This window comes from Gallus gallus, chromosome 1 (genome assembly GCF_016699485.2).
Source record: "Gallus gallus isolate bGalGal1 chromosome 1, bGalGal1.mat.broiler.GRCg7b, whole genome shotgun sequence".
Classification (NCBI taxonomy): Eukaryota; Metazoa; Chordata; class Aves; order Galliformes; family Phasianidae; genus Gallus; species Gallus gallus.
In genome coordinates, this window is record NC_052532.1 from 120,768,454 (window position 1) to 120,791,820 (window position 23,367).

Below are 23,367 nucleotides of genomic sequence, written 5' to 3' on the forward strand. Positions count from 1 at the left end.
TTGTACTGATAGTGGGGGTTGCTGTGACCCAGGAGACCGACCTTGCACTTGGATTCAGTGAACCTTATGAGGTTCTCCAGGGCCCACTGCTTGAGCCCTTCTAGGCCCAGCTGGATTGGAAAGGAGTGCAAAAAAAAAAGAACAAAATGGCTTCTACAGGTAGATCAACCAGATGAAACAACCTTTGAAGGCGTTTTTCTCTCTGTAGGAGCAGCTGGGGTCCAGTATGCTCCCAAGCTGGAGTGTCTGACTTAGCTGCAAAAAATTATGTAGGATGAGTTTCAGTAGGCACACCTTCCATGTATTGGGTAGATAGGTGCTGAAGGAAGTGGCTAGTTCAGGCTGATAGAAATATAATATATGTGAGAAGTGGTGTGTGTGTGGTTTACAAGGTTGGATGGGTCCAGGAAGATGTTTTGTAGGCTTTGTTGGCAGTCTGACAGTACTGTGACAGTGGCTTACAGTGAGGACCAAGCAAAAAGCAACAAACGAATAATCTGAAGACCTGGACTAACAGTATGAGGAGAGGAACCATCACACTGTTTATATGAAGTAATTTGCAGGAATGGAGAACAGAGAAAGATGAAAGCAGATGGTAGGATTTCTTCATATTATGTCTTGAATCTCAGGTTTCACTTTAGGAGATGAGGATAAAGGACAAAATACCCCCCTTGTGCTGCTTTCAATGAGAGAAGGCTAAGAATAGCAAAGTCCATAGCTCTTTTTGGATGGATCGCCTATAATTCATCATTTTCAGAAATTAATTCAACAGTATGTGCTTTTTGTAGTAGATACCGGCTCAAGGCAGAGACCCCAAGCCCTGCTTGGGTAGGAACAGGGCAGTGGTGTATTTCTTGGTTATTCTAAGTTAGTGTCATATTCATACCTTGTAGACCATGATGGCCAGAGCATACGCTCTTGAGATGTGTAGCTATAGCAGAAGGCTGCTCAGAAGTCTTTCCTTGTGCCTTTTGTGTGTTGACTTCTTTGTAAATGATGCTTGGGAAGCCCTCACCGTACAACAGAATAACATCTCAAATAAAGATGATTAAATAACATGGGCTGACTAAGAAAGATAAATCTGAGTGACTTGGATGACTTTAGGAGTGCGTGGGTGGGAAAGAAGAGCCTTCATGTCTGTGCATAGCAAATTTCAAAACAATTTGCATATTCAAACTACATTTCTTCTAGGATTTGACCTTTAAGTAGAAAGTGATATGCATTGTTAATTATTGCAGAGCCAGCTCTTCTCGCTAATTAATGTTTGAAGATTTTAGGAACTAAAGTGCTTGAGCTTCGTGTAGGACTAATTTGACTTCTGTTGGGTTACGCATGAATTGTACATGCTGTTATCACTCTGTAATGAAAGAGAGACACTGCTGTGGCCAGCCAGAAAACAAGCAGAGAGAGGCTTTATTTGACAATTATATCCAGAAATTGCGACTTGTGGGAATATTACAAAGTTTGCATTTTGTAGTAATTAAAAGTGACCTGGGGAGCAATAGATTAAAGTCTCTACTGTAAATTAAGATACAGGCATAGACTGCTAATAGGAATTGATTAGACTATTTATCTTACTTTAGAATGTAATTTTATATGTCACTCTCAGTTGTTTTCAATTACTCCCTAAAATTTTGAAGCATTCTACGTCCCTTTCTCTCACCCTTAAACATTTTTTTCAAGCAGTTGAAAATTTTAAACCCTTTGGGTTAGAATGGAGCTTCAAACAAGGCTCTTAAGTAGCTGGTTTTGTTATTTTGCTGCAAGATAAGAGCTGGCATGGAGGAGTTATCTTTTTTAGAGCTGTGCATTGAGTTGTTGCTATTTAAACAGGCTCACCTTTCCTACAAACAAATAAACTCCCTAATTTGTCAATTTCAATTGTCTTTCATGGTTGTAGAAAATAACAGCTGGACAAGCAATGTCCTGAAATTGAATTGTCCTTTAAATTTAATATGCTCAGTCTCCCCTTTCAGACAGCCTGCTGTCTAAACGCAGCATTGGCAGATGTTGCCCTCAGTGCTCACTGAGTATTGCCTGTCTCTGTTTTTTGGGCTCTGGCTCTTCCGTGGCTCTTGCTGTTGATCTGGGGTCTGCTTGGAACACTTGCACCTGCACACCATAGAAAAGCAAGATATGTTTTTAAAAATTAAGTGCTGTGGAGGCAAAATGTCACTAATGCTTGTTTAGGTAGCAGAATTTTCCAGCCTTTTCATGTGTACCCAAGCATACAGATGCACCTTATGTACTTAGTATAGTTCCCTACCTAGCCTGACCAGACAGGTGTGGCCAGGGATGTCTGAATCTTGTGAACGCGAATGCCTGTGTTGTGAGCACTCTGCCTGCCTCCTGTGTTAGGATTCAGGTTATGTTAGCTGCAGGGGTAAAATGACAAGTGGAGGGCTGCCTATATGGTTTTTGACATCTGCATTTGGGAACAGCTTTGACCTAGATGAGGTACAGAGGCAGGCTTCCAGGAGAACAGTCATCCTCTCCTATGAGAAACCTCAGTGCTTGGCTTGTTTAGCTTGAGGAAAGATTGATCAGAAGGGATCATGTTGCCACATGGAAATACACTGCACGTTTTTTTTTTTCATATTTTCAAAGACGTAGAGAGAACTGGAAGTACAACATTGGTAAAAGTTTCCACAAATGAACTCAGGCTGAAAGTGAGGAAATATGTTAAGGGAAGCAGAAAGATTGTTCTAGAATCTCACTAGAGCCAAGGTGAGTCATGCAATACCAGTTAGTCTTGGTACAAGATTGTGATCATTGTAAGATGATGTTATTGCTTACAGGATTCCATTAGGCAAGTAATCGGACTGTGATCCAGTTGATCTCTGCCAGCGCTGCTGTTATGTGAGCTTTCTGTTTTCCTAGTAATAGCTCACTAAAGAATATTCTTCTTTTTTAACTTTAATTTGTAACAAAGACAGTTCAGCTGAAAGACCAAATTGCATTCATCATCTCTTCCTTGTGCTGGCATCTTTTTCCAAGAATCTGATGTCTGCTAATTAAACTGGCATTTCGTTGTGTGTGTGTGTGTGTGTGTGTGTGTGTGTGAGTGTATTCAGTTCTCTGTGAATAAGCTCAAGCTGCAGTTCCTATCTTTGCACAGTTTTACGTGATTGTAGGACTGTCTGTTTCCTTTCTGTAAAATGCATTTAACAGTAATTCCTTTTTCTGTTTTCTTTCTTTTTTTTTGTGAGCTTTTTTTTGGTGCAGAAACTCCTTCTTGCCCAAAACTTTCATAGCACCTAGTGCAATAGGATCCAAATGTTAATTTGCAAAATATTACTGTATTTCTTATGAATTAGAAACTAATTAATCCCTTCCCTTCCCTTCCCTTCCCTTCCCTTCCCTTCCCTTCCCTTCCCTTCCCTTCCCTTCCCTTCCCTTCCCTTCCCTTCCCTTCCCTTCCCTTCCCTTCCCTTCCCTTCCCTTCCCTTCCCTTCCCTTCCCTTCCCTTCCCTTCCCTTCCCTTCCCTTCCCTTCCCTTCCCTTCCCTTCCCTTCCCTTCCCTTCCCTTCCCTTCCCTTCCCTTCCCTTCCCTTCCCTTCCCTTCCCTTCCCTTCCCTTCCCTTCCCTTCCCTTCCCTTTTCAGAATTGTTTCCTGATGTTCTTGTTTCCCATTCGCTTCAAGTATTATTCATTCCTCCCTCATCTTTGTATTCATATTTTTGCAATATTCCCGTCTTACCCGTCCTGGCTGTGCCTATGTTTTAAAAAATCAGTTGTGTTTATGCAGCAGAAGCATCAAGTATTTGAAATTATGCTGCTGGGAGGTTACCCAATCTCCTTTTCTAATTTACTGCTAAACACTGGGAGTTCAAAGACTTCTTTATATTTACCCACTTGTATGAAATATTTGGATGAATGAAAGCTGTATGTTGAACTGGCTGGAAGTTTAGCAATGCAAACAACAATAACAAAAAGTCTTTTATCTCTTGCTGTAGTCCAGAATTCCGCCTACAAATGATTTCAAAGTTGGTATGAAACTGGAAGCCCACGATCCTCGCAACGTTACCTCAGTTTGCATAGCTACGATAATTGGAATCACTGGTGCCAGGCTAAGGTTGCGACTCGATGGAAGTGATAACAAAAATGATTTTTGGAGGCTTGTGGACTCCTCAGACATACAGCCCATCGGGACCTGTGAAAAGAAGGGGGGCATGCTGCAGCCCCCACTTGGTAAGAAACAAAGATTCTGAACTCATGTCTATGGAGCAGAGCTGTCATGTAGTCAATTTTACCTTTTTGTCTTGGCAAATTCAGTGGTACTAACATGTCACCAAAGCATTATTTGACTCTAAAGGAGAGGTAAGTGAACTAATTTTGGGTAAGTTAATTGTGACTTTTTCCTTCTTTTTTGATGAACAGATTCTTTTGAAATAAGAATGAGCAGAATAATTGCTTTTTGGCTTTAGTTATTCTTATTTGACGTAGTCCCTTAGTATTAAATAGTACTGTCTGTCAGCTTTTGTAATGGTGAGATGCTGTCATTTGCCCATTCTGAAAATCTTCACCGATATACTCACCCTACTTTATGAGTGTGTATGGATGCAGTATTTTATTGCATTTTGTTGTCCATGTCCCTTTTAGTAGAACTTAATAAGGACTAAGGTTTGGGTAAAGCTGAATATCCTTTTTTCCTCTTCAGTAAGGCGGAGTGGCCCAGTAGAAGACACTTGCTGTTAAGCCAAGTGTGAAGTGCTCAGCTGGACTGCATAAAGTGCATACAGTTCAGGACAACCTGAATTGAGCACACAATTTTCTTGGGCACTCTGAACAAATTGTGATCTGAGAAAGGTAACGACAGTATTGCATCAGGAAAGAGGCACTCCAGTGCTGTTGCAAACTGCATGTGTTTCTCATTTCCTCTAGCTGACACAAGGCGGGGATGTTTGATCAATTTGTTGTGACTGGTTTGTGAGCACGACAAATGATCATGAACAAGGATGCAGCTATCCTACACTGAGAAATAGTCTGCAGAGTTTTTTTTGCCTTCCATGAGCAGTATGAGCCACAACAGTACGTCTCCCCAAACTGACAAATAGTGCTTGAGCTTAGTGAAAATTAGTTGAGAAAGTTTATTAAACAGGGAGCTGTACAAAGGAATTCCTTGCTATGCAATGAAAAGTCAAAAGTAATTTTGACCAACTACTGTGAGTAATACAACTGTGGCATCATTTTTCTCTGCTGTGATTAATCTTTATATTTAGATCTACATTTTTGTACTGTGTTTGGTAGAGCTTACACTTCTAGGTACAGCAATCTTTAAATAAAATGATATTTCTTATTATTTTGAAAATGATTCTGCTTTTCAAAAGTAGGGAAAATAATGACCAACTTTCATCTTAATTCCGCACACACACAAAAAACCCAAAACAACAACAACAATAAAACCCACAAACCTACAACAGCAACACCTCCAATTATTTTATTCTCTTATCTTTTGTAATGTTTATGAAATGCAAAAAATAATGTTCTTAACGAAATAAGTGAACTGTAGCCAAGAGATGATTACAACTGATTTCCACTCTTAGAGTTATAAACTTGCTTCTCGCTTTCTAACTCGCTTCTCATCTTCTAACTGTGACATGTGACAAGGCAAAGGTGCAGTGAAGATCACAGATTCATTAAGGTTGGAAAAGCCTCTAAGATCACCTTGTCCTGTCATGCACCCATCACCACCATACCACCAAACCACATTACACTGTGTATCATCTACCCTTTTCTTGAACACCTCCCCAGGGATGGTGACTCCACCACGTCCCCGGGCAGCCTGTGCCACTGCCTCACCACTCTTTCTGAGAAGAGATTTTTCCAAACTCCTCTGATAGAATTATAGAATCATTGAGGTTGGGAAAGTTGCTGTGCTTTCTCTTACTGACCTGAGGAAACTCTTCTACCAAATCTGTTAACAGATTTCAGATCTTCTGTTTGAAAGGTAAAGTCAAAAGAGTAATTTCATTGCAGTGCAAAACTTGATTAGTTTGCAGACAGGCAAACTGATACAGCAGGAGTTCACTTAACCAATAAGTTGCTTCACGTAGATTGTAAGGGTAGATATTTTTGTGCTGTTATGCTGCTTTAGATGAACGTAAGATAATGCAGCTAGAGCACCAGTCTACAAAAAATATTATTTGAGATAGATAAAGTCTCAGCTCAAAATGGTTATTTTTTAAAATCTCTTGTTTACATAGAGGTTCTGAATGAAAACATTTGAATTTCTTGACACTGAAGGGAATAGATTCTGATTTGTTTTTATTTTGTTTTTGAGAAATGGCTGTTTAGCCTCTCTGAAGTTCTTGGTAGAACCTTCTAGAAGGAATGCAGTAATACCAACATGAACAAGGGCTGTAAAAGAAAAGAGTATCTATTCTTTCAGCTACTTGTATGTGTGATTTACTTCTTTTGTTCAGTAACACGGTGCTTTTTAAAAAAATGTGTTTCTGAACTGGCCTGATGAATTACACAATTCTGCATTCTGTGTAATGTAGACATTTGAGCCATTGAGAAGAGAAACTTTCCGAGATCATCAGTTGAAGGGTTGCTTTCTCTTTGGATGCTGTTTCTTACTCCTGTTGGATCAGGCTACTTGCAGAGCAGCCCCAAACAAGCAGATGTTTCCCTGCATCCAGGAATGCAAGTTTACCTGCCTTCAGAACAATTGCTGTTATTCAGAAAAGAATGCAAATGCCATTATTTTTCCCTCCTGTCTTAGATTTTTCTAGAGATAGGCTGAATTCCAGCAGTGAAGCATTCTGGCATACCTAGATAAATTTTTGAAAAAACCTTCTTGGCAGCTTTACAGCATCCTGTTCCTGGGCAAAGCTGGGAGCTAATTGGGTGTATAATTACCTCCTGTTAGACATTTAAGCAACTGATTTTATTTTATTTTTTTCCTGAGTGGTAAGGAACCTTCTGGATACTAATGTTCTATTTCTCTCATAATAACAAGTCAAAATACTCCCTCCTACCCCATCTTTGCATAGCTGTAATTATGTATGTTGCATAAGGTTTTTTAGAAAATGATTAATGTAGGAAAGGGCTCCTGTTTTGTCTTCTGTTTTTCACAGGTGATCTTTTATGGTTTTGAGAACTTAATGTTCTCAGCAAAATATGATAAAGGTAACATTTACTGTGTTTTTACCAGGACAATTTATAGGCCAAGTGAAGTTAATTGAAACTGTTGTTTAGTTGTCATTCCTCTTTCTTTGTGTATGTGTCTTTTCTGTGCTAGCTGGTTAGAAATATTGTATTTCAGTAATCACACATGTTTAGACTGTGTAAAGACCCTGGTATGAAACCAAGACTGATAATCAGCTCAGTAGTCTTCAAGTTATGACACCGTTTCTCAGTCATGAGCTTTTTATTAATTTAGGTGTTGCATAGGTGGTTCCAGTGCATAAACTTTTTCTCAGCTAAAGATAGCTTAAAGCTGTAATTTAAAGAACAATTAAAAAATATAATCCATGTAATTCAATTTTAGGTTACTTAATGATTTAACTGAGCAAGAATTGCAAATACTTTCCACCTTTCTAGTGGCATTCTTCCAAGGGACTCTTCATGATTTGGTTGTGAGGGAGCTCATCAGTTCCTGGCAGATTCTGGTAGTAATTGCTTTATGGAGAAATTCCCAATTCTCTCTATTATGTCTATTTGCCTGTAAAACTGTGCCCGGCTATTAACTGTAAAAGATGGAGTAAAAATGTCTACTGTGTTACCTTATCATTACTTTGGAGCATCCATTTGGTAAACAGTGCAAAGGGGACATTTTTGGTTTTGCTTTAGGCTTTTATATTTTTATATATATATATATATATATATATATATATATATATATATATATATATATATATATATATAAAAACAAAACTGGAAAGTAGTTGATTCTGAAAGATTATCTGGAATGAGAATATTTTCAGCCAAACCTTTGTTCTGCTTGTATCAAGCAGTTCAGCTGAACAAATTTGATTACTGTTTGTACTTCCTATTCACTTGGTCAATGAAGGATATTAGAATAGAAACATCTAGTTTGTGTTTTTCAATATGATATGTACATCTATTACAGCCATTATGTGTTTCTTCTTCACTGTTATATGTTCTTCGTTAAGAATATTTATTTATTTTAATGGCTGGGGGAGAAGAAACCAATCGGTCACCTTCTTTTCTGTGATCTGATGAAAGACTTAAAAGAGCCTTGAAAATAAGAGTCTCTCTTCAGTAAATGAAGGAATCTGGAGCTGAGGAAGTTGTTTGAGAATGAGAAGTGGCCCTGTAAAGTAAGCTGAGTTATTTCTGAGTTAATTGTGCTTGGGAAGTTCTGCTGAGCCAGGGACTGTGTGGGATGACCTGGTCATCTCCTGTGCTAGAACTCCTATGTTGGTCAGTCTTAAGTGTGTGGCTATTGAATCACAAACTAACAATGACTGACTGATTCCGTAAGCAAACCACTCAAAATGGAAACACAGCGCACAACTTTCTGAACCAACAGCTTGCCTATTTGGGTCTTCTTGGTTACTTCTATTTTGTCCAAGTCCAAAGTAGAGGGAGTCAGGCAGCAGTAAAACCAGTTTTATATCCTTTTCCTCTCATATTTTTACAAACTGAATGTAGGGATGTTATACTCAAGTAATTTCTTTTGTTATGTAGGATTCCAGATGAATGCATCTTCTTGGCCAATGTTTCTCTTAAGAACTCTGAATGGAGCTGAAATGGCACCTGCAGCGTTCTTTAAGAAGGTAAGAAGAAAAGGGCTGTTAGTAAACATGTTTATATCCATTGGTCTCTGCTCGCATTTTTCAGTGAGAATGCGAAGATATTGCCTATTGTCTGCAGCACAAGAAGGCAACTATTATTTAAAACTACTTTGAAGTGGATTGGCAACGTACAAAACTAGACAAGAAGTGGTCTGCTTCTAGTCCATTGGATGGGTATCTCCTTTCCTGAGTTGAGACTTTTAAAGTGTGCTGTGTTATTTAGCAAAATGCGTTAGCACACTTCTTGTGTCATGGATTGAAAGCGTGGTGCCTTGTCTCACATTTCTTAAAAGCATACTCATGTTGTGATTATGCACAAGAGTAAAAATGTTTTTTCTTAGAAAAGGAATCATTGGAATAAAATAGTGCTTGGAAACATTTTGTTGAATGTTTTAATTGGGTGCATTACTCATCATTTAAAATGTAATGAAAAAGTTGTTGACAGTAGAAAAAGCTGTTCTTTTTAGCTACTGAGTAAACTGCACTGAAATACAAAAAATTATGTATAAAACAATAGTAATATTAAAATGACATCTTCAGCTTTTTTGTTACGGTGCTGTCAAAGAGAATGGCTTCATTTCTGATACTGAGAATGACATTTAAATGTATGTCATTAAATCAAAGAGTTCATTTCAGACCTGCCGTGTTACTTACATGTTTAACTTCATGTAGTTTTCTGAGGTGTGTTGAATCAAACTTCCCTGGGGTAGCCTATCAGCATGGCTGAGAAGATTGTTTTCTGAGGCTGAGGTTCCTAAGGTTTAGGTGATAATTCAGGTTCCCTTGTGTCACCACCTCTGCACTGAGGGTATGTTTTTGCTTGATTTTTTTTTTTTTTTTTTTTTTTTTTTGTTGTTGACTTGATTTTTGTTTCTCTTTTGTCCACTTGGAATTGGTTTGAGGCAGGCTTAGTTAATAGAGGCCTATAAATAATGTCCAATGCTAATGAATTTTTCATGGACTAATTGAGAGATGAAGCTTTTACCAGACATTTATCAGTCCCCAGAAATACCCATTCCCTGCAAACCTTCTCTTTATTAGCATGTGATAATTTCACGTTAGTGCCTTTGCTGTCCTGCTGCCCAGGCATAATGTATTGGGTGCAACCTATTGCTTATGTAAATACTTTCAGCACAGCCTTGCTGTCATGGGGAATTTTGCTAATTATCCCAACTGTTTCTGTGGGAACAGAATCTAGATTTTCATAACACGGAAGAGGAGAAGCAAATACGACACATCAGTGAGTTTCTTTGAATATCTATTGAAACTTTTTGATAGTACTAAGAAATAAGAACGTTGAAGAAAAAACAGAGGTTTTCTGAGTTCTGTTTTTAAGGGATCATACGAACACAAATATTCTACCAATCTTACTTTTGTAGGAACCACCAAAACCTGCGGCAAACTGCTTTAAAGTTGGAATGAAACTTGAAGCTATAGATAGAAAGAACCCATACTTGATTTGCCCAGCAACCATTGGAGATGTTAAAGGAGATGAAGTTTTTGTTACATTTGATGGCTGGAGAGGAGCATTTGACTATTGGTGCAGATGTGATTCTCGTGATATTTTCCCAGTTGGATGGTGTAGCTTGACAGGAGATGCATTACAACCACCAGGGAACAATGGTAAGATGGTTAATAATATTGCTTAATTGTTTTTCCCTCAATTGCAGCAGAATTTTAAAAACCAGCTGGCTGTATGCAGATAAGAATGGAGATTTGATTTGCGAGTAGCTGAGGAGGGTGAAATATTGTTAAATTTTCTTTATGTAGTTTAAAGCAAAAAGGATAGTTTCTGGGAAGCAAGTTTCTGTGTTTATAGCAACTCTGGAAATGTTTTAGTTAATATTTTACTGTGAGAAGGGTTTCTGGTAATCTTAGTTTTTTTGTGTGTGTGCTTGTGAAGAATCTTGAACTTAAGCTAGGTTTGCTGTTGGTGTTACAATAGCTAAATGATCCTTTTTGATGGCATCAGTATATCCTCTGCAGCAGTGCTTTATATTAAGCTAACTGCTAAGATTGTAGATTTAAACTGCATTTTTAGGAGATTTTTTGCTCCATACTCAAAAAGTTCTGTCTCAAAGCTCCTATTCTGAATTTATTGTCCTCATTTTTTAATTTATGATTATGAGTATGTTTGGCAATAGAGTCCATTTAGCTTGTGGCTACCTTGCTTTATAATATTCAGCCACCTACCCTGGAAAAATGGGAGACTAAATAAAGAGGAATATTGAAGTTAATTCCTCTTCTACTCTTGTATTTCTGTAATGCAAGATTTTTCTGTCAAGATATGCGGGCTCTGCTACCCTTTCTCTCTTCAGATTTGACAGAAATGAAGATTTTTGTAGGGGGGAGCCATATTTTAGTTCAGTTTTTCAATACTGTTCACCAGAATAAGTTGTTCTAATGGCAAACGTTTTTACAGCTGGTGCTAGGTAAGGAACAAGTAGACTGGTTCCAGCTCCCACTGAAGTACAAAAGGAATAGAAGCAATGAGGCAAGGAATCAGTCATTCTCCCAGCTTTTTCCTCTGTTATTTTTCTCAGTTCTTTGTCAGTGGGTCAAGAGTATATGGAATATCGAAGCGAAAAAGAGTCCCTTTCTCAGCTGCTTGTTTCCTCTGAGACCTTGCCCTCACCTGCCTGTCCATAATTGCTGTCTGCAGTCATGGCCAATAGGTCACAGTAACTGTAATTTAGTTTAGTCCATGGCACCAAGTTTCAGCCAGGAAGCAATGATGTGTGTAGCTGTGCTGGCAGATCAAAGATGTACAGGTACAAATCCGCAGTGAGAAGGGAGGGGAAGTGAGGTGGAGGACAGTATACATTTGATCAAAATAGTGCAGAGAGTCCCACAGTGGCTCCAGCCTCAATGTATCTGTGTTCCCAGTCTGCAAAATGCATGCCTCAGCTTCTTCAGAAGGCTGACTTTGTCTTGAGGAGTCATGAATAAAGTCTGTTTTAGGATAAGTTAGTTTATCTCAACTGGAGAGAAATAAAAAGGCTTTATACAAAAGGGGTTGTGTTAATAGGTGATGTACATTTTTTCTTTTGAAGATACTTTTGTGATCATTTAAATTGCTGACTCCAATTGCATCTTCTGGAAAGAAGCATTATGAAATTGTTTAGTCTACTCCAGTTTCAGTGCTGGAAAATGAGCAGTGTTTTGAGATAATACGTACAGCACTTCTCTTGCCCGATTAGCGTTTGATAGACATCAAAGAGTAGTGTAATAATAAGTTTGATTAAATATTCCAATTGTTCCGATACTAACATAAACACAATTCTTGAGTATGCTGGAATTTGGTGAAGGGTGAAAGACCTACTCAAGGAACTCTGAATTCTATTGCTTTTTTTAATGAAGAACAATAATGCTTTAGGCACTGATAAAACCCAAGGTGAGGTTTTTGCAGATGTTTAGTCAAAACTGGAGAATTTTGGGGACATGGTAGAAATGGGTGGGAGGGAGGTGAAGGCTAGGGGTTTGGTTATTTCCAGTTCTGAAAGTGTGTCCAAGGCTAACTGCACCACACTTAAAGCTTTCATAAAACTGCAGTTGCTTTCCTTTATTTCCCCATTTAGAGCAGGAAGTTTGTTCTTTAAATTGTGCTTCATGAGCACGTTATACACAACTGTCAAATTTACATAGCGAGGTGTAATATTTTTTTTGCTCCCAGGTTGTTTTTTCAGAGTTATTTGATTGCTTTTGAGCCATTAAAGAACTGTAATGATAGTCCTTTATTAAAATGTAAATAGTAGCTTCAAGGAGACTGTAATCAGGTCATTTCAATTCAGAAATATGATGGAGTTGTCAGGATTCTTCATTAAGTCACATTAACATTGACTACTTCTGTTAAGGAAGAAAGCATGGCAGATAATATTGTAGGAATTCGCTTGAAATATTATGGTATCATTCTGGCCCAGACTTTTTTCCTGCCGATTATTTTAGTGTTTCTGTGTTCAATTACCACAATAGAAAGTGAAAATAATTGACTGAGTATGGCTTAGATTTCAGAGTGAATATAGTGGAAAATATTTTCATTTTTTTAATAACTACCAATTTTTTTTTTTTCCCTAGGAGGCATTTAAACATGGTAGATCACAAGTTAAAGAACTGAAAACAAAACAAATTTTAATCACCAAACAAAAACAATATCCTGTAATCTGAGTATGAGAGTGATAGATTATGCTTTAAGTTTCATCCATACCTATAACAACAGCTTCCCACCACGAGACTTGTATTTTTAATGTCTGAGAGAGAAAGTGCAGTAGTGGAGATGATTGGAAAATTAGGGAGCATTTCAATGCAGTTTGCTCTCTTAGCCACTTAGGATGCTCTGAGGGATTGTAGGACTTCTGTCATGGGTCGTTTTTAAGAATGGTTTTAACACAGACTTCTTAAATATGGATTAATTTATTCAAAACTAGATATGTGGTGTATTTAGTCTTTTTAGCCTTTTATACTCATAATTTTCATTGGTATAGAAAAATAAGCTTAGGAGCCAAGACACAATTAATAGAAGATAAAATGGGGAAGATAAGTAAGAAGCTGTTCTGGACAGCTCTTTGCAATGTTCAGTCCTTAATCTTCTTGTTGATGTTTTGTCTTCTTCATCAAAATTGACTGAGCGGATGTAGCTTGGTGTCAGTGTATATGCACAGTGGTATGAAATGCAGTTGTTGAATATTTCTACTAGCAGAAGCTGTCCATAGCTAGTTTTGTAGTTGGCTTCCTTAGAATTATCTAGGTCAGTAGTAATTTATGTAATATGTCGTTTGACAGCATTGCTTGATGTCAGGTTGACCTGCTGGCCCAAGGTTAATATTTTAAGAATGCAACAGCTCATTTTACTGCATGTTTCTTGGTCAGATAAGTGTTTTTACGATGACTTTTTGCACAGGAACATGAGTGTGAACTGTGGCATGATAGTGTCTGCTGGATGAATGTGAAGGACCTCCTGCTCTGGGAGGGGGTTTCCAGTAGTGGCTCAAGGCAGATAGCTAAAGAAAAGCACAAGCACATAGGAGCGTGGTTTTCAGAAGTATTCCTGGTATCTGGCAGTCTAGAACCTGGTAGCACCCAAGCCCCAAATAATGCCTTTATGCCTAGAGGTACTCAGCAGAGTTTGATCATTTTGTTCAGTTGTGTTTTGGAGCCATCTGAACTTCTGGCACCTACAGCACCCTGTAGAAGGGAGTTTCCTGGAAGAGGAGATGACCTTTGCCTTGCTGGTAGTCTGGTAGTTTCACTTTTATGTCTTCTAGTTCTTGTACTGAAACAGCTTCTTGTACTTCTAGTTCTTGTACAGGAAGAGGCAGTAAATACTCATTCCCTAACTTCTACATATCCGTCATGTTTTGGTTTTTTTTTTCTATGTCCCCCAAACTGTTTCTACTGCAGACATAAAACCCTGTTCTGGTTTTCTTTTTTTTGTACCTTGCTCTAGGATGAGTTTAATTCTTCTGGTCACCTTTGTTTTTCTGTACTGTTTTCATTTCAGCTATGCCACTTTGAGCTACTACAACAGAAGTGCACAGGATATCTAAGACTTAGAGGCATTGTTCTGGTTTCTGTTTTGTCTTCTGTTCCTTTTACAATTATTCATAAAGTTACATTTGGGATTCTGGAGTGCTACTGAGCAATGAATTAATACTGCCATAGAAATATTTATTTTAATTCCAAGATGTTTCTTTTGTAATGTTTTGTGATGCTTCACTGTTTGCAGAAGCTGAATTATTTTTAATTGCTTGAAACTGAATTTCATCTTTTACTTCTTCACCTGCTAAGCAGCAGCTCAGTTTTGCAAGATCTTTACTCAAAGAATTATTTTGCATTTGTTGCCACTGCATGCTTCTCTCTTGTTGTAGAGCATATATGGATAAAATGCACAAGCCCAAGCAGGGGTCTCATCAGGATTTCTCTAGAGACATGCTGATTTTGGATATGCCCATTTGTTTCTGATCACTGCTTAATATTTTCCGATGAATTCTTTAGAAAGGGCCATGAGGGTCTTGTATCCATTGTTAGTTAAGTTTGTTAGTTAAGAGACTGTGGTGTGAGATCTTGTCAAATGTAAATCCACAGCCTGCATCAACTGACTTTCAATCATCTGATTGCCCACTGATTACTTAATAATAATAATAATAATAAATTCTAATGGATTTATGAGATGTGACTTTACAAAAGCTGTGTTTGCTTCTCAATCAATACATTGTGTTTATCTTTATGTTTACTACCTCTGTTCCTGTACAGTAGTTTTTAACAACTTGTCCAGTACGCACATCAGGTGTCCTGTCCATACTTTTCTGGCTGGACAATTGGCATCATGTTAAGTACCTTTATGCCTCTGGACCTGAGGCAGTTTTGAAGACAAACTTCATAGCACTGTCAGTAGGTTGGACATATCACTTTTTATCCTTAAAACTTCAATGGGCTGTCTGCCCAGACAGCTCTGTTCTTTGTTTCGTCTCTGATTTCTGACCTCTGCTACTGGTACTTCGTGTCAAGAGCTTGTTTGAAATCCTTGTGAAGAAGAGTTCTAATAAAGGAACTGATGTGAGCTTCTTTGGAGTGAACACAAAGACAAGATCAACTGTTCTTTTTGTTGCTTTAGTGTTACCTTCTGCATTTTTCCTGAAATTTGATCATCTCTTGGTTCCATGTAACTTCTGCTTTTGATATACTTCGAAAAGACTTTTTAAAGTCTAATATCTTTTGCATGTTTTTCTACCTGCTGTTTTTCTGGGCCAAACATATTATGTTTGTACACTTAACTGCCATAGATTGTTATTTTTATTCTACTCAATTGGATAATAGAGAGCTGTTACTATGCCTAAGAAGTAGCTGGTTTTACCGGAGGCGTATGATTGACATAGAAGACAGGTGACTGGAGACTGTCAGAGCAGTTTTGGTTTGCTGTTTCTGTATAAATTCATTTTACTATTTAGTCATTATATATAAATGCCAGTTACTTAACTAACCCATCTTCTCATAAGCAAAACCACTTCCATGAAAGAATGGAGTATGTGGGGGAAAAACCATGTGGGAAATAAGTAGATTCACCTGCGAAGATTGATTTCATTGTAAAGAACTGTATATCATTTAGATGTAAAATACATCTGCAGAAGAATCATTTCCCATAGTTCCCTGATCCTCCCCTCTTCTCCCAGTCTTATAAAGTTTGATCTCTGACAGATAGAGGTGTTGCAAGAAGTAATGAAGGGGAATCTGCTCCTTGCTGCCTCTTCCTTCCCTTCCTCTCTGTCTTTCCCTCTCCACGCTATGTGCTGTCTCATTGCTTTTCTCCCAGTTTTGTGCTTTAACTGTCAGTGAGAGCAATCTTCTTTCCTTACACTGATCAGCCTGTGATGTTAAATGTCTCTTTCAAAAAGCTGTCTATGGCAATAAGAGAAGGACAGGCCCAAGCAGAGGTTAAGGAATGTCTTGTTTGTCTGTTTAATGATTTCTTGGTTTTTGTTTTACTTAAATTCCAGACATGATCTCAATAGTTGGTGCAGATTTCTTCCAAGCTAGCAGCCGGAAATACGCCTCCCTATTGCTGATAATGAAATGACGTCAAGATAACTGTACTGGGTCTTCAGCTGTGCTGTACACAAATGTGCAACATCATTGTAAACTGCAGTACTGCTCTACAAAGAAAGCATTGAAATGACTTCAGAGAGAGCTACAGTAAGATCTATGAAAAGACTGTGTTGTTTAAAGTAGCAAAAAAAAAAATCAAAAATCAGATAAGCACAGTAATCCTTAAGTTTCATTATGGAAAGAAACATGTTGGATTTGCACAGTCTCATACTGCTGGAGATTTCATTTTACTCTCAGTACAGCCAGCTTCTTTCTGTGAGCAGGTCACAGTAGTTAGGCATACAGTAAGCAGATATATGCTGTCTTCAGAACTGTAAATGAAGAACTCCTCAGTGCTTCAGGCTAAAATCTGATTTGCCACATTCTCTCACTTGTTAAGCTCTTTTTTATTTGGTATTAATGTTTTCTGGCATCATGCAGCAGGCCCTGGATGGTGCTGCTACAGGGCAGAAATCACTTACTTAAAAATAAAGGTTTTACTTCTCCCAAAGGTGTGACCTTATTGTAACACTGGTTTTGTCACCATCTTAACACACTTATGAGGTAACTGTAATTCTCTTTCAAACTGCAAGTGCTCCAGGCACATATATATTTTTTCCTGTTACATGGGATTTTTTTGTTGTTGTTGTTGTTGTTTGTTCTTAGCATAGAATGGTTCAGCTGGAAAGAACCTTCAAAGACTACCAGGTCCAACTCCTGACTGTCTCAGGGCTAACCAGAAGTTAGAGGGCCTTACCGTGGGCTTTGTACAAATACCCTGTAAACACTGCCAGGCACAGGGCATCAACTGCTTCTTTAGGAGACCTTGTCCAGTGTCTGACCACCCTCATGGTAAAGACAACTTTCCTAATGTCCAGTCTGACCCTTCTGTGGCAGCTCTGTGCTGTTCCCCTACTGCTGTGGGTTCCTGGGAGCAGTGCCTGGCACCTCCCTCTGCTTCCCTTCATCAGGGCGCTGCAGGGAGCAGTGAGGTACCTCTCGGCCTCCTCTTCCCAATGCCCTCAGCCTCTCCTCACAGAACATGCCCTCAGCCCTGTTACCAGCTTTGGTGCCTCCTTTGGATGTCTCCATGGAACTTAACGTCCTTTTTGTGTTGTGGAGCCCAGAACTGCTCAGATACTCAATGTGAGGCCACACCAACACTAATATAGCAGGAACATCACCTTCTTTGACCATCTGCCTATGCTGTGTTTGCCCCTTGGGTGCCAGGACGCACTGCTGGCTGATGCTGAGCTGCTGTGACCAGGACCCCCAGGTCCTTTTCTTGCTGGGCTGCTCCTCAGCCACTCTCCTCTCACCTGTGCCTGTGACTGGCATTGTGCTGTCCCAGGTGCTGCATGTGGCACTTACCTTTGTTGAACTTTGTGAACAATCTGTCTAGACCCTCTTCCCTCCAGGCAGTCAAAAACACCTTCCACTTCAGTGTCAACATCAGATTTGCTAAGGATGCATTCCACTCCTGTGTCCAGATCACTGATAAACACGCTGAACAGGACTGGATCTAGAGTTAATCCTTGGGGAACATTGATGGTGCTGTCAGCCAGATGTAGCTCCATGGACTACAACCCCATGGACTACAACCCTTTGAGCTCTGCCATTGAACTGATTCATAATGCAGCCTCTAGTGTGTGTCTGTTCATGTCACAGTTGGACAGTTTGTCCAGAAAGGTGCTGAGAGGGGTGGTATCAAGGGCCTTACTAAAATCCAGGAAGATTACTTCTGCCGACTTCCCTTTGTACACCAAGTGGGTTACCTAATATTATAGGGAAGTCCAGACTTAGCTATTTGATCTCCTTGTGATTGACCCATGTTGACTATGCCTGGTAATAGCTTTTTTCTTTAAATGCCTTTCAATATATCCCAGGACAATGTTCTCCATAACTTTTCCAGGTACTGAGGTTAGACTGAGAGGTCTTTAGTTTCCTGGGCCTTTGCTCATGCCTTTTTTGTAGCGGGTGTAATGTTGGCTCTCTTCTAGTCAGCAGGAACCTCCCGAGAGTTTCATAATGTTTGGTAAAGTGTTGAGAGAGGTCCAGCTATAATGTCTGCAGATGCCTTCAGTGGTCTGGGCTGAATCTCAGTAGACTACATGGACTTAGGAACATAGAGCTGGTAACAGCTGTTCCTTACCATTTTGGTGACCACAGATTGAAAGTCACTGCTTCCCAGGCCATGGTCCTCAAACACTGTGGACCACGCACCCTAAGATCTGTGATTACTATTAAATACTACGATTAAAAAAAGTCATTAAATGCCTCCACCTTTTCCTTATCCTTACTTATTAGGTGACCGTCTGCTTCAAGTGTCAGTTCTGTGTTTTCTTTTTACCTCCTTCTACTGTTGACATCCTTGAAAAAGGTTTCTTTGTTGTCTAACACCACCCTGGTTGCCATCAACTCTTGTTTTCTCACTGCAGACGTGAGCTGCAGTAAACTCCCTGTGAAGTCAAATGTTGCTTCCAGAGGTCATATGTTTTCTTTCTGCCCAAGTTGCAGGATGCCTGTTCATCCAGGACAGTCTTCCACCATGCTTACTTGACTTGTGGCGCAAATGAAGACCTCACATCGAGGGCATGTGAGTACTAATGGCATCAGTGGTTGTGCTGCCCAGCTAGTGGATGGAATTGGGTGGATTTTTTTCTGAATCTGTGTTAGTATATATAAGCTGTATTAAGAATATCAGTACTGTCATTCAGATTCTGCCCTGAAACATAACAAGTCACAGTTTTGCAGTAACTGTGCTCTGCATTTGCTTTGCTTCCCCTGAAGCTTATCACATGTTATAGACTCATTTTGGGCCTACGTTTCATCCTGCTGAGGCTATTTTTGGAAGAATATTGACAGAAACTGTGCAGAATCAGTAATAGCAAGATCAAGAATCTGAATATGAAAGCTTATGCTTGATGTGTAGAGGTAGGCTTTGCCAAAGTTAACATAGCAGCACACCTGAGCAGTTTCCAGGTAACTCAATTTAGTACTGCTTCGAAGGTTAGTTGGGTGTTAACTGGGTCTCTTCCATCTGAGTTTATCAACCAAATAGAGCTCAGGGTTTGTGGTTTTTTTTGTTGTTGTTTTTTACTAGCATAGTTGGCGATACTGTGTTGAATGATGAGACCTAGAAGCTGGCTTTTCACAGTTCCTGCTTTGTGGACATTAGCTGTAGGGATCTTTCTAGGAGTCTTTTTTTTTTCTTTTTTTTTTCCTGTTTTGCCTCACTTCTGCCAGCCCCCACGTGAATTATTAGAAATGTTTGGGTTTTGGTGGAGCTTACTGTGTACTTCCATAAGTATCCAGAAAGGTCCCAGACTTGTTCCATAGGCATTTGCCCAGTAGCTGTTGAAAACAGGGAAGACCTGGGCTGTGCCTGAGGATGGAAAAAGATGGAGCAAGAGTGCTGCCTTCCTGTTGAGGGAAGTCAGAGGGAAAGAAACACTTTGCCTCAATTCTATCTCATATTGCTTAGTGTCCTCCCTTTCACCTTTCAGGACTGCAGAAGGCAAGGATTGTTCACAGAAGATGACAAAATAACACTTTTTGTTTTTTTCCTGTTTTAAATATTGGTGGAAATATAAATAACGGATAGAAACTGCATGTATTACAGATACTTCCATATGACTCTCTCCTTCAACTGAGATGTGAGCATGTACATTTTAGTAATGCTTAGCCGTAAGTTGTTTTGAAAACCTGCTAAGCTCTTCCACCTCCTTTCTCAGTTTGTCAAAACTATCACAATAAATATGTAGTGTATTAAAGAATGCTAATTTTATAGTTAAAATTCAGGGCTAGAATTCAAGTAGTGTTTCCATTACCTCTGCTATGGAATTCTCCCATGGATTTAGGGTAAGTTGCTAAATCTCTTTGCCTCAATTTTATTAATCTGCAGATGAGAGTGGGGCAGGCTTTTACGTTCTCAAAAGAACATCCTGCTTCATTCTTAGGGAGGCACGTGAACTATACTGCATTACAAACAAAATAACTCCTGTCTTGAAAGAAATGATGATCTAAACTCTGAATTACTGGTTTTCACTGTAGGAAAGGCAGCTTCACCTGAGGTAGGAATGCTGTTTTCACATGTATGGAAAAATGGGTTCCTACCTTCCTTCATGCGATTTTGCTACAAATTTCTTACGTCTTTCCATGTAATTGCTGCTCTATGACACTAACTAAACAGCAGATTTGAAATGGTAATTTACAAATTGGAAGATATTCTTTTTCCTTGGTGTTGGTTAAAGAGGTAGAGTGAAACTGTTGCTATGGATTATTTGAGGGAATTTTAATAATTAGAATTGCATGAGAGCTGTCATCTGTTCCATCCCTTCTCAAGTGCTGGAGCTGTTCAGTAGCTTTGGATTTCACACTTGTCTTACATATCTGACTTATTCCGGCAAGAGGATATGAGGGATAACATTATGGAGTCCAATTTTGCAGTCCTGCATGTGCCTTGTGAGGGTTTTTTTTTTTTTTGCTTCTACAAGCAGGAATTGGCTCTGCTGTAAAATCGAATCTTTCATATCCATTTCATGGAAGTGAACTTGGTTGACTCCAGTGGATCTGCTTGTGCAAATTTGGACTGAATGGTGGTAATGCATCTTTAGGTTACGGGTTTGAGATATTTCTCTTAAATACGTAGGATACAAAGTTTATATGTGCCACATTCTCACGGGAATTGTTTTGGACAATAAATTGGTAATGTTTTGAAAGAGCAGTCGCTGAAGGCTTGGAAGTTCTTTGTGTATTGCACGAGTGTAGCCAACTATAGCCTTTGGTGGCTTGACAAAATAACAAGAACTCTTGTGGCCTTTGAAAACTCCGTTTAGTTGTTAACATTACTATGGTAAAGGATGTTTATGATCTCTGGTCTTCGGTTATTGAGGACACCAGTATGGTTTCTGGATATAAATAAGAGACTTGGGAAAGAATGCCGTGCGATGCATCAAACTCCCGAAACTTGAGCAGTTGATATTTTTGTAGAAGAGCAGCATGAAACAAATGCCTTATTTTGTTTGTGCAAATGAGAAGACTATTGTGATGCAAAGCAGTATCCTGAAAAGGCAAATGTGCTTTTTTTCTGTTGTAAATATCCCAGCTAAATAGTGCAGTAATTGCAAGCAGAGCTTGGCACTTTTTCTCTCTATTCTTTTCATTGATATATTTTAACAAGTTCTCATGAGACTATTAAAACATCTTAGTTTTTGGAACATGTGGTCTAGTGGGGATAACTTGGTCTGCAGATGCAGTGGGTTGGCAACTAGCTTTTACATGTCTTTTCATTTCCCTCTAGATCCTCTGACCCAGCATAACCTTTGGTCTCCCTCTGAAGGCTGGGGTGAAGGAAGCATGAGCAGGTGACTGATGATCACTGTCAATACAGCCTGCAGACAATATGTGAATTACTTTAGCAGTCTCCCACTGCCCCCCTCCTCTCTTAAATCAACAAATGCAAATAGCTGCCTCCTCATTTGCTGCTATCTCAGGGAGGCTGCCCAGGCAGCATGGGCTTTGTTGTAGTCCTGCGTGCTGAAAAAAGCGGCTTCAGCTTTAGTTAGAAGAAAAAATATCAAATGGGACCTGACCCCCCCCCTTATGGTTAATGCTGCTAATATTTGGTCCTTTGGCGTATACAGGTAGGAAGACGCTGTGCTAAGAATACTTGCTATGTGTATTTCAAGAGGGCGGCCTGAAGTGGTTGAACTGTTTGGATTGTTACTCTTTGTCTGTAAATATCCTTCAGCAGGGGAGTAGGGGAGTAGGGATTGCTCAGAATATCAAAACTCATACCTGTGCTCGTAGGACCTGTTGACATTGTAATTAGCTCTGTATTTAATGTGTGCTGTATTTACTATGAAGGAATAGAAATACATTTGCTAGATTTCAGCAGAGGCACAAAGAATGTGTGAACCAACAATTACAAGTTCATGATGGTTTAACACCTAGTTGTGTAGCATGAATGACTGAAAACAGCTGTATTTTGCATTCATGTAAGCGTAACACATGTAATATGTAGTGCTGTGTACAGCATGTAGTCGATACTGCTCTGCTTTTCCAGAAGTACTGGTTAACGCAAGTTGTCACTCAGCAATTCAGAGACATGAGAGTAGTGCTTTGCCAGCAGTTGAATAAAATTCTCTTCAGCTTATTTTAAACTATCATTGCCTATGAAAGCAAGTTTTGGTGTAGGAAAGTGATTACCTTCCACGGTGAGAAGGTGGTCCTTCTCAGGTACCTAGGGATGTAATGTCTGTATTTAATGTATTAGGATTGCAACCAGCTATAGTGAAAAAAAATTCTTCTGAACTGCCATTTAGGAATATTAGATTGGTAATTAAATCAGAAGAAATCACAATGTTTGTAAACGGTCCTACAGCTTTTAAAATGGATGTCAGTAGAACTTGTGTTTGGTAAGAGTCTGCTTGTAGTATGTAATTCATTCTTATTATATTTTCTACTGCAGATACTTCGTAATAGTTAACTTGCATGAAACTTCAGAGCCAAAATAACAGTTGCAAAGCTAGGTACTGAACTGTTCAGGTGACTGTCACTCAAATAGCTATATGTTAAAACTATTGCTTAATCGCTAAGTATTTTCTCCAGATCTCATTTCAGATGTGTGTTTATTTGCTTACCAGAAAGTATCAATACACTAATATTGTAGGGGAAGAATTACTACAAATTCATGAAAACCCAAGAAACCGACTATTTAGAAGCCTCCCGTGTTCCAGTTTTAGACTGCAGTTGTCCTTGGATCGGGCACTGGTGACTCACACAAAGCCCACTTGAACCCTAATTTGTAGTATTTCTGCATCATGTCACATTAAGCTCATGGTGTTTATGGTTAGTGTGGATCATGGAGTTTTTCCTGTATCAGCAAGCTGCAAAAAGCAAGCGCTAAAGACAGTATGATATTAGAACACCAACTAAGTTTAGTGTCAAGACTTCAAATGATTTCAAAGATGCTGTATTTTCTCCTCTTCCTTTCCCATGCTTCTCATAACAAGGGTGGTTT

At 39.1% G+C, this 23,367-nt stretch overlaps 1 protein-coding gene across 9 annotated transcripts in view; it reads left to right on the top strand.

Annotated features, from left to right (window-relative positions):
• SCML2 (Scm polycomb group protein like 2) overlaps positions 1–23,367 on the top strand; it is a 68,969-nt gene that overhangs the window by 22,227 nt on the left and 23,375 nt on the right. For 7 of the 9 annotated variants that reach the window (XM_040649581.2, XM_004934691.5, XM_004934692.5 and 4 more), the window contains 3 exons: positions 3,957–4,191; positions 8,659–8,747; positions 10,145–10,388. In XM_040649581.2, coding sequence (XP_040505515.1) covers positions 3,957–4,191; positions 8,659–8,747; positions 10,145–10,388 — 568 coding nt within the window. The other 2 variants (XM_040649596.2, XM_040649606.2) reach the window with 2 other exon arrangements.